Source organism: Cotesia typhae, unplaced genomic scaffold (genome assembly GCF_013202065.1).
Source record: "Cotesia typhae breed Kobodo isofemale line unplaced genomic scaffold, CoteBio_Ctyphae scaffold_13, whole genome shotgun sequence".
Classification (NCBI taxonomy): Eukaryota; Metazoa; Arthropoda; class Insecta; order Hymenoptera; family Braconidae; genus Cotesia; species Cotesia typhae.
The window spans coordinates 9,424,168-9,436,885 of NW_027423774.1; the positions used below are offsets into that span (position 1 = coordinate 9,424,168).

Genomic DNA, 12,718 nt, shown 5'->3' on the forward strand with positions numbered 1-12,718 from the left:
TTGTCCATGAGTCTTTGGAACGTGCTAGGAGAGTTCTTTAAACCAAATGGCATCCGTCTGAATTGATAATGACCATTGGGAGTAGAGAAAGCAGTTTTAATTTTATCTAGTTCGTCCATAAAAATCTGATGAAAACCTGACGCTAAATCAAATACCGAGAAATACTTAGCCCCTCCCAGTTGATCCAAAATTTCTACGATATTAGGAAGAGGATAAGCATCACCAACAGTTTTTTCATTCAAATTACGAAAATCAATGACAACCCGCTACCTTTTTTCTCCAGTTGAACTGGGTTTTTTACTTACGATCCAGACGGGAGAATTATACGGAGAATTACTCGATTCTATTATGCCACCCTCTAGCATTTCCTTTATTTGTCTCTGAATTTCTTCTTTATGTACCTGAGGGTACCTGTATTGCCTTGTATTGATAGGTACCTCATCAGTCGTTATGGTTTTATGTTTAATTACATTAGTTCCTATTAATTTATCACCCGGTAGGTAAAATTGATAGGGGTATTTTGATATTATTCGTACTATACTATTCCTTTCTTCAGTGTTTAAGCCCTCAAGATGAAGTGATTCTATTAATTTATTTATCCTTTCATGTCTATCTTCTTCTGATTTTTCTATTTTGTTAACATCATCTATCCCCATTGACCCTATTTCCTCTAATTGTACCGACGGTAAATCAATCTCTTTCTCCTCCTCGTTAGTATTGACTACATAAAGCCAAGCAATTCCATTTCTATTTTTTACTAAAACATTACCTGCATAAATTTTATGACCTTAATCAAGTTTATTAATTATTCCTTCTTGTATTTCGGTATTTGTGACTCTAACAGCAACTTGTACTCTACTTCTACCAGGAAGTTTAATACTATGTTTGTTTAATGATATACTACTATTATTAATTAATTTTAAGGTATTATTTTCAAAGCAAATGCTGGCTTTATGTGGCTGAAGGAAATCTAAGCCTAATATACTGTCTTCTTTTAATGGGACATCAGGTCCAATGACCTGAAATTTGCAACGCATGGAGTTAACCCTTGTGGAAATAATTCTCTGAAAAACTCTTGAAAAGTCTTTATAACTCTGAATAAGACTTTTCGAAAGTCTTCACATCCCTAACTAAGTAAAGGAAAGACTTAATAAGTCTTCAAAACTCTGCGATACTCTTCAAAAATCAAATTTTCCCTGCAATTTCGGAATTTCTCAAAGAGTTATTAAGACTTGATAAGACTTGTTCAGTTTTACAGGAAAAGAAGAAAATATTTCTTTTCAAAAAAATTACTTATCAGAATTAAATAAAACTATAAAAAGAATTAATGCATGTTTTAAAAAAATTTTTTTAAATAATATTTTCATCACGAAAATACTTTGATGGGCATCGAATCACTCATAGTTGAGCAAGTCAAAACATCAACAGCAAATGAAGTGCACTTGCTGTTGGAAACAGATATTACTCAAAGAGTAAATCCAATCGGTATTTAATTTGGACTATCAAATATTAAAGTCAACTTTCTAGATAGGAGAGAATTTTCTATCCACACGCTATCTGCTGGAATTAATTGATACCTAACATATTTTAGTTTACGAATTTACAGTTAGAATCTTTGAGTGTTCTTAGTTTCTAATAGGTGGCATGTGGTTAGAAAATTCTCTCCTATCTAGAAAGTTGACTTTAATATTTGATAGTCCAAATTAAATACCGATTGGATTTACTCTTTGAGTAATATCTGTTTCCAACAGCAAGTGCACTTCATTTGCTGTTGATGTTTTGACTTGCTCAACTATGAGTGATTCGATGCCCATCAAAGTATTTTCGTGATGAAAATATTATTTAAAAAAATTTTTTTAAAACATGCATTAATTCTTTTTATAGTTTTATTTAATTCTGATAAGTAATTTTTTGAAAAGTAATATTTTCTTCTTTTCCTGTAAAACTGAACAAGTCTTATCAAGTCTTAATAACTCTTTGAGAAATTCCGAAATTGCAGGGAAAATTTGATTTTTGAAGAGTATCGCAGAGTTTTGAAGACTTATTAAGTCTTTCCTTTACTTAGTTAGGGATGTGAAGACTTTCGAAAAGTCTTATTCAGAGTTATAAAGACTTTTCAAGAGTTTTTTCAGAGAATTATTTCCACAAGGGATGTAAAAGGTTTCAATGCTAAAAATAAAAACAAAATAGTCTACGCAAATGTAACCTCAGTAACACGTCCTCTCCGCACGGCCCAGATATTCCAGTGCCTCTTTCAAGTTCAATATCTGATCTTAGCTCAACATCATCAGAACAAAATATGCAGCGTCAAGAATCTAATGAAGTTTTTGAACCAATTTTAAATCAGCCTCAGAAATTCACACAGGGTGAATTAAATGATTTAGTTAGAGATTTAAATCTTACTAAAGAATCTGCTCAACTTCTGGGATCTAGACTTAATGCAAAAATTTGTTAGCTCCTAATACACATTTTGCTTGATACAGGAAACGTGAAGAGGAATTTCTTCCGTTTTTCAATCAAGAAGAATCATTAGTTTATTGTCATAATATTCCTGATCTCATTAGGAAGTTAGGAGCCGAATATGTTCCTAGAGAATGGAGACTTTTTATAGATTCCTCGAAAAGGAGTTTAAAAGGTGTTCTATTACACAACACGAATCAGTATGCTTCTGTTCCAGTCGCTCATTCTGTTCATTTAAAAGAAACTTATGAAAACTTAGAAACAGTACTTGATATAATTAAATATGAAGAACATGGTTGGCAGCTTTGTGGAGATCTAAAAATTATAACTATGCTGTTAGGTCAGCAGTCAGGATACACGAAATATCCTTGTTTTTTATGCGAGTGGGACAGTAGGGCACGAGCAAAGCATTACGTTCAAAAACAATGGAATCCTCGTACAAATCTGAAACCGGGAACCAAAAATGTGATACGAGAAAATTTAATTGATCCTAAGAAAATTTTATTACCTCCGCTTCATATTAAACTCGGTATGATGAAACAATTCGTTAAGGCATTGGATAAAGAAAATGATAGTTTTAAATACTTAAGTAAAAAATTTTCAAGGTTATCAGATGCAAAAATAAAAGAAGGAGTATTCGATGGGCCACAAATATGATCTTTAATGACCGATGAAAAATTTGACAAGACATTAAATACAACTGAATCAGAAGCTTGGCTGGCGTTCAAAGATGTTGTCAATAATTTTCTAGGAAATCACAAGCATCCTGACTATAAAAATATTGTGGCAAATTTATTAAATAAGTATCAAAAATTGGGGTGTAATATGAGCATAAAACTCCATTTTTTAGATTCACATTTGGATTTTTTCCCTGATAATCTTGGTGATTATAGTGAAGAACAGGGTGAAAGGTTTCACCAAGACATCAAAACTATGGAAACAAGGTACCAAGGGCGATGGAATGTGAATATGATGGCTGATTACTGCTGGTCGATAAAACGTGATATTATTGACGATTCCCATAAAAAAATTACTCCCAGACGTAATTTTACAGATAAACGCAAAAGATCTCACTCAAAATATATTCATAGCGACTATTTTATATGACATTTTCTGTAGAAGTTTTCAAATATATGTATTTATAATATAATAATTGATTATTTTTTTTAAATTAAGAAAAAACCATTTTTGTTGTTTGTAAAAAAATCTGATGTGATAGAGTAATTATGTAGGTAATTTTATGTTTATAACACTATAAATTAGTGATATTTATCACTCATATCAAAACAACTTTCAAAAAGTCCTCTTTTGTCGGCCGGTGTTATGAATAAAGTGAGTATGTCGTCTGCAGAAGCTAAAGGAAGAGCCATTATCAATTTTTTTAAGCACAGAGTCTTGAAAGAGGATTTGGATAGAGGTGTAAGGCCATGCTTCTTCCAGTTCTTCTCAATTGCCTTAGAATAATAGAATACATGCATAGATAATAGAGAATATAATAAAAAAGGGTCATCACCCTTGTGAAAATTTTTCGGACTTTTCTCTAAAAACCCTTAAGAACTCTGAGAAAGTCTTTAGAAGTCTTTGGAAGTCTTTTTCCGAAAAAAGTCCGAAAAATTTCCACAAGGGCACAATACAAAAAAAGTTTGTTAACAAGCGAGTACAAAGGAAAGGTCGAAAAATTAGTAAATAAATGATTAATTAATATAACATAATAACTAACTTGTGTGTAGTGAAAAAGCATCCAACCAATGAAGTATTGGGATATACTTCCTGGGCCGCATTCCGTAATCCAGTTTCCCAATCTGAAATTACAAATTTTGGTCTCCAATCCGGTATAATAAAATTTTTAACCTCTGTAAGTACACTTTTATACGTGGTTTCTTTTTTGTTAGGCATCAGTACGTAAATGGCAGGAAAAATCTAGTTATTTAAAAAATCGAACTGATCAATGTAAAATATTTTTAACTATTGTCTCATTTTTTTTCGCTTATCTAGATAAAATAAAAAAGTGTACTTACCTTCCCATCAATATCGCTTGAAATAATGAGATGTTGATACGGCTGGAGGTGTTGACGCTTGAACTTCGGCGTAAACCGAAATGTCCCGTCGATATTTATCTGAGAGCCATCAAAATAATTGAGAAACTCCACATTGTAAAAAGCTAAGCATTGGTTAAAAGCATTTCCAAAATTTAGGGTCATTATTTGGTAGGAAGCCTTGGCACCTTGCTCATTTACGAGAGTATATTTTAAATACTCTCTCCCTCTAGGAGAAGTCACAAACTCAGTAAAAGCTAAAAATCTTACTGGGTTACGTGGTTGATTTACCCTAAAATCACAACCCATTTGACTTCGCACTGTTTTAAAAGGAATTTCTTGAGCTGCCACAGGATGTCTATAAAATGAAATGATTACAATTAAATTACAACGACCGAATATGATTTATTAAAAAAGTTACAAAAATTACGTCAAAAATTGTCAATGAGCTTTTTAAAAAGGACTTACATCATGCACGTCGTAATTCTTTCAAAACTTCTGACAACCAATCACTAACCGATTAAACAAAAAGTTCAGTAGACTTCCGTCAATTAATTTTTTACAAAAAGACTAAACACATGACGTTTCCTTTACACCTCTTTATGATTTTTAATTCCCCGCCATATACTTTAACAACCAATCACAGATCGAACGAGAAAGTTACAAGAATGACACCGACTTTTGTGCATTAACTTTAAAGAAAATTATAATTAACAAGGTAAAAATACTTACTTCTCGATTAAATTGTCGTATTCATTAGATAGTTGACCAGCTAGTGGCATTGTTTTAGCATGGACCTTGAGATCTACTTTAAGAGCATGAACTTCCAACAAATGCTCTTGCTTTGAACATGACCTTTATGCTTTTTTAAGGAATGGTCGGTTCTGTATTGTCCGGATGCTTGATTAAGCGAGCAGAACCTCGACATCCGTAACCAGGACTTTTTTATTTGAACGCTGGTTGCATTTGATGTACCTAAAAGCATATTCAACAATAAGTAGCAAGCAAAATTTAAATAAAATGAAAAGAAAAAAAAGCGTAATACATACCAGCAATATTGAGATGTTAAAGAATGAATGTTATAAGTGTGTCCATTAAAATTTTTTGTATTCGCAGCTCGTATTTTCCGTTGGAAAGCCATGGTGATACTGACGCTAAATCGCGTAATTTGGAGCATTCATATTGCCCAGAATTCAAAAACTTTAAAAAAATTAATAAGTTGGGTAATTTGGAGCATTCATATTGCCCAGAATTGAAAAAGCTTCATAAAATTAATACATTGGATAATTTGAAGCATTCATATTGCCCAGAATTTTGAATTTTAGTTTCAAGGAGGTCTTTGCAATAATTCTAATGATTTTAACGATTCAAACATCTAACTACTAATGCATTTGAAAGTTATGAGATTGTGAGGTTACAGGGTTTCATTTTTTCGACGGATGGTAAGAATGTTACTTCGAATTAATTTTATTTACATGTTGCCAACTTAACTTTTTATTTTACATTATTTTCATTGATGTTATGTCCTGCGAGGTTACTAGATTCGCTGATGATGACACCTCGTGGACAAGTGGGTTGTTTATTGTCACGCGAGATTTTATTTTATAATTTAATTTGAAATATACTAAAGAATTACTGATTGAGATTGTGTGGCAAGGTATGATTTTTAAATGATAAGAGTTCAATTGTACTTTATGTTGATGTTTATTTAGAAATTGGAGAGATGGAGTGAATAGTTACAGCTCTCGGAGAGAAGTGAAGTCACAAAGTCTCAACTCTGACTCCTCAGCTTCACTTTCCCCCACTATGGTTACACGTATACACTTATACTATTGCTAGAACTACCCTTATACATAGTGCGTAATATACTATCTTACATGTACTTATATAAACTTACTTTTATATAACACTTATTATTTGCGGCTGCGGCCGGCTTATATATTCATGTACCTGTATTTACCTGGCTTTAAATTCAGCACAGCAACCTAGGGAAACCGCAGAAAACTGGGTCGAGGTACAGACAGTAATGATAACATAATATCAGATCGTTGTTAACAATGATTATCCTTATCTATTATTTATAATTTAATTAACATATATTCATTAGAATTAATTAACGTGTTATAATTTTAAAAGGCTTTTAAAGTATTATCTGCTCAATAAATTATATCAGATGCGGATTTTACTTAAATATTTGCTAATCATTTCTAAATTCAATTTAATACCATTTACTATTCAATTATTCTAATATGTAATTAAATTTGTCTAAAACCATTGTGACATTAAATCCATACATATGTACATATATACACATGTTGTAGCATCTAAATACTCATTTATCTATGTTATTTAGTTACTTAAAATAAAGTGAATAAATAAATTATTATTTGTTGTTAAATTCGGTTGTAATGCCTTGTTTTTTAGAGAACAAGAGACCGTTGAGTTTCCACACGTGTTTTTTATGGCTTTTCTTTTAAGGACTTGAAGTTGTCATGTGGCAAGGACATGCTCTGTGTTTACTCAAAGATTTTATGGTTTTTCAGAACCTAATACAATATTCCTTTGTATTATTTTCTTAGCATTAAAGTTTCTCTTTCGAAGACACGTGTGCACTCAACGACCAAACTCGACAATTTAATCAAATATTAAATCCACTAGAAATTCTAAATCTATTTAAAATATAAATGCAACTAATTAACCTATTCAAATTCTGGTTCATCTGACAGGTAGTGTCACCTGCCAGATGCAACCCAAAGCATTATAGTTATTGCGACATAACATACACCCTTCTGGTTCCCAGGTGCCATGAGGGTGTATAATTTTTATGGCATCTGTAACGCGATATGATTAAGATTTTATAGTTATTTTCTCAAACATTAAGAAATGTAAGAAAAATTATTTTGCGTTCGTAAAATTAAGATTTATAGTTATCTTTTCAAACATTAAAAAATGTAAGAAATTTTATTTATGTGTTCGTATTCATATTCATTTTATATTATGTCATTAAAAATGTTTTAATTATAACACTGTTTGTATCAAAAAAAAAAAAGTGTGTGTGTGTCAGCTACGACGCACGATTGGAGTTTACCCCTTACGAACGATAATTATGATATATATCGAATAGAAAAAAAGGGTAAATGAACTCATCTGCTAAAATGATAAGAGAAACAAACATATATCTGTAATTATTCGGATTATTTATATTACTTCAATAAAGCGTATTACATAAAGTATGTTACAAAACAAAATAAATAATCATAATAATAATAATAATAATTGTGTTCAATTTATACAAATCCAATTTTAGGATGATTGATTTCTTTCACTTTGAATTATAATATCACCCTTGTGGAAATAAATCTCTGAAAAACTCTTGAAAAGTCTTTATAATTCTGAATAAGACTTTTAAAAAGTCTTCACATCCCTAACTAAGTAAAGGAAAGACTTAATAAGTCTTCAAAACTCTGCAAAACTCCTAAAAAGTTAAATTTTTCCTGCAATTTCGGACTTTCTCAGAGAGTTATTAAGACTTGATAAGACTTATTCAGTTTTACAGGAAAAGAAGAGAATATTTCTTTTCAAAAAAATTACTTATCAGAATTAGAGAAAATTGAAAATAAACTATAAAAAAAGAAATAATGCATGTTTAAAAAAATTTTTTTAAATAATATTTTCATCACGAAAATACTTTGATAGGCATCGAATCAGTCACAGTTGAGCAAGTTAAAACATCAACAGCAAATGAAGTGCACTCGATGTTGGAAACAGATACTACTAAATGAGTAAATCTTCAATCGGTATTTAATTTGGATTATCAAATATTTAAGTCAATTTTCTAGGTAGGAAAGAATTTTCTATCCACACGCTGTCTGCTGGAATTAATTGATACTAAACATATTTTAGTTAACGAATTTACAGTTAGAACCTTTGAGTGTTCTTAGATTCTAATAGGTGGCGGGTGGTAAGTCTTATCAAGTCTTAATAACTCTTTGAGAAAGTCCGAAATTGCAGGGAAAATTTAACTTTTTAAGAGTTTTGCAGAGTTTTGAAGACTTATTAAGTCTTTCCTTTACTTAGTTAGGGATGTGAAGACTTTTGAAAAGTTTTATTCAGAGTTATAAAGACTTTTCAAGAGTTTTTTCAGAGAATTATTTGCACAAGGGCATTCTTAAATACTGTAATTATAGGTTTGTCAATCAATTTCTTGCATATTTTCAAATATTTTTTCAACTTTAATCACTTGATGATTTGTTTAATAGTACATAAAAATACATGTATCAATGCATGAAAGTACAAGAAAACTTTAAAATCAAAACATTAAAACTTGATGGTTAAGTTGCTGTTTATGTACGTTGTATATAGATGTATACAATAAATGCTACTATCTGCATTTATTATACAGCATGCATACCCTGTACTCGGTAGCAGTATACAAGTTGTAGCAGAACTTCATAATACGCAGGCGCGCAACACACACGTACAAACATACGCACACATTCAACTCTTGGCTCACTGTATAATGGCCCCACTTGAATTTTTTTGGGTAAAACTCTATAGCCATGAAAGTGATGACTTAAACAACCGATAACATAGGTTCCGATGACTTGAATTCCTATAGCCCAGATTCCGATAGCCAAGATTTTCGATTGGTTATAATTCCGATAACCAAGAATCCCGATGAAATAGAAACCGTTAGCCTAAATTCCGATTACCAAGATTTCGATAGCCAAGATTTTTGATAGGGTATAATCCCATTAACCCAGGATCCCAATGGAGTAAAATTCCCAGTGCATCTGCGAAAAAATTTTTATTCAGATAGGAGGCGCTATTTGATTGCAGCTCATATTTTCCATAATACTTTAAGACTGTTTACATCAAACGACAGCATATTATAAGGAGTAATTAAAAAAATTTTTAAAGTTTTAAAATTTTGATTCTAATTCCGTATAGAACTGATTATATTTGTAATTAATTAATTAATTAATTAATTTTAAATAATTAAATTGAAAGGTATAACACCAAATTAATAATGAATTTTTTTTCATTTTATGATTTTTTAATTATTTTAATATAAAAACTAATTACTCAAAATTTATAAAATTTTATTTTTCAAATATACCATAGCTACTATTAACATTTTAATTTGTTAAATTAGTTCATAAAATAACTAATAATAAAATATTATTTTTTTAATTTCATCCAAAAGCACTTTGACCGATGACAGAAATGTAGATTTAACAAGTTGAGTCCGGCAGGCTGGAGATCGAGTTAGCTGATGAAGAAGACGAAGAGGAAGCTCCTGATTCCCAGAGAATATTGATGAAGAATGGAAGAAGCTATTGTTTTTTTATTGACATGACCGTGCTCGAAGAATTTGGATCTGTCATGCGGGCTGAAAAATGCGTGCCTCAGGGAGAATTTAACATTCTTTGAGCTACTATTTTCAAAATAAGGAAACTAGAAAATAGAATACTAGAAAATCGAGCTTGCTTTCACCAAAATATTTATTATCGACATTTGAATTTATCTATATTTTTACAAATTGCACTGTAAATCCAAGTGTTTTAAAAGTGACTACAATGCTTCTAGATAGAAACAAAACACTTGGATTTACATGTGTATTTCTTAATTATTGACATTTTTAAAAATATAAGGTCATCTTGAAGTTAAGCTCATCGGAACTGTTCATTTGAGTACACACACGATTTTTTTCATATATTTTATATATATATGATATTTCTCATATTTGTGAAATTTATAAAATACATTTAAAGTTCGTGTGTGTATTTAAACGAAAGATTTAGATAAGTGTAACTCTATGATGAGCTTTTATCGTTGAAAATATCATTAATGCACAAAACACAACTTCATTACTTAATTATTGATATTTATTAAGATATAAGATCATTTTGATGTTTCGCTCATCGAGACCTATCATTTTAATACCCACACGAATTTTTTCAGATATTTTATAAACATTTTCCATATTTGTGAAATATATAAAATACATAAAAAATTTCTGTGGGTATCCAAATGAAAGCTGAATAAAAAGTTTTTTCGTAGATGCATTGGGAATTTTACTCCATCGGGATCCTGGGTTAATGGGATTATACCCTATCGAAAATCTTGGTAATCGGAAAATAGGCTAACGGTTTCTATTTCATCGGGATTCTTGGTTATCGGAATTATATCCAATCGAAAATCTTGGCTATCGGAATCTGGGCTATAGAAATTCAAGTCATCGGAACCTATGTTATCGGTTGTTTAAGTCATCACTTTCATGGCTATAGAGTTCTACCCGTCCACACCCTTTATATATACATATATCAACTATGAATTTATTAACTTTAGATCTAAAAATGCAGACACCACCCAACAATTATTGGATGTGCAATTTTAAAAACTTTAGGAGTATGGTAGGCAAGCTGACGCGTTTCTTCAAATTCATTTTTAAATCTTTAAAGTCACCTTCAACATAACAGGATGTTGCTCTAGACATCGTATCAGGCGTGCAGATATTCGTGAAAATTGAAAATTCTTTGATTTTTGTAAGAAACTGTTCACGTGAGCCTTCTACTCGAAAACTATTTAGCTCAGAGCCAGTTGAGATAATAGTGTTTGCTTTTTCATCAAGAGTATCTACCCATTTTATAAGTTCTACAGACCAACCAAGATTATTAACATCAAGCTTTGAAAATTGATCCAAGAAATTTCTACCTTTTTCTTTTTTTTTCAACTCATCTTCATCAATGTCAGGTACTAAAATCTCAGAGTTGGATTTTCGATCTATAATCAAATTTTCCAAAAATTGTCTGGCTTCTTTAGGAGTTAGACATTTATTGTCAACCGCAATCACCGAATCTTCAAATTCAGTATCCGCAACTATCAACATTAACATAAAAATTTCTTGCAGCCTTTTTAAAGTTTTACATTCAATTAACAAAGCCATACAATGAATAAAGAAAGTTTTCACGATTTTATTTAATGCCGATTGAAAACACTTCCACTTGGATACAGAATGAAGTAAATGCGCAGTGTCTAGCCTTATAAATGTATTTGGCCGTTTGTCAGAGTCAGTGGTGATAATTTCAAAACAATAATTAATATATTCTTTCAACGGTTTGTAGTTAAAAGCTAATGACATGGCGTTTAATAGAGCTTTTGATCCGTCTGAAACGGCTTGACTAGGTGCTTTGCATTTTTGAAGCCATCGTCGGAGCCAAAAAGTGATAAAATTCACGTCATGCGTCTCAGACAACATTTGATGTATAGCTACTGAAGTACCATCAAAATTAATGACAATTTCGTACAAAAAAATATAACCAGTTTTCTCACCACTAGAATCAACTAACCTTTTACAACACCATCAGTTGCATCAACGCATATAGATGAATATTTCCAGTGTGTACGCTGATATTCATCATATGCTTGGAACTGTGTTGGTGTAGCGTAAAATACATAAAAAGGCGAGTCACCAATCGCTAAAATTGAGTGAACGTAAGTTGGATCAACATTCATTTTGCGAATGGCTGAAATCATATCTCTTTTGTCTTGTGGATTTATATTAAGCTCTTTATCACAGACTTCTTTTTTAGCTTGATGCAGTGTATTTCCATTATAAACGAATGGTGAACCAGTATCACCTGGATCCAAAGTTTCTTGGGCTTTCTTTTTCTCCAAGCAGAAGCACCAATTTTCGTCAATTCTTCTTGCACCTGTGAACGTTCTGTTCCATTTAGCGGCCTTTTAATGTCATCATGTTTAACAAATCTGGTGTCACGACAGAACATTTTGATGTATACAGGTCCAACGTCGCCAAGACAATCTTTAATAACTCCTCTTACTCGATTCTTACAATTTTTAGCCTTACAATGTCCATTCATTGTCGCATAATTTCTACCATTCTCAGTTATTCGACCTCGTTTAAAGACAAAAGCACATTTTAGATGACACTGCTTAAAAAAAGCGAATGATATTTTGTTTGTCCACACTCTTGGTTTAAATCCAATATACTTGCGACCTTTATAAACCAAAGGTTCCTGATTTTTAATTTCATTCCAAAGCTCTCTAGAAAGTTCGACAGTAAAAAGTTCTTGCTCATCAACATCATCCTCTTCAGAATCTAAACCTGACATATCACTAACAGCATCATCAGCACTATCTTCATCCTCACTAGTATTATATGAAATGTTGGAGATTTTACCATTTTGATCCAATTTATT

At 31.3% G+C, this 12,718-nt stretch overlaps 1 protein-coding gene across 2 annotated transcripts; it reads right to left on the reverse strand.

The window, feature by feature from the left end:
* Positions 1-3,701: 3,701 nt before the first annotated feature.
* Positions 3,702-4,734, reverse strand: LOC141535373 (uncharacterized). Of its 2 annotated transcripts, none has more exons than XM_074255268.1 (3): positions 4,479-4,734; positions 4,181-4,380; positions 3,702-3,914 (listed from the first exon to the last, which is right to left on the reverse strand). In XM_074255268.1, exons 1-3 carry the CDS (start codon positions 4,659-4,661, stop codon positions 3,842-3,844), a joined length of 456 nt encoding a protein of 151 aa, XP_074111369.1. In that variant the 5' UTR covers positions 4,662-4,734; the 3' UTR covers positions 3,702-3,841. The 2 variants fall into 2 exon arrangements, with proteins under 2 accessions (XP_074111369.1, XP_074111370.1); XM_074255269.1 differs by having other exon boundaries at positions 4,181-4,262; positions 4,479-4,508.
* Positions 4,735-12,718: the final 7,984 nt, after the last annotated feature.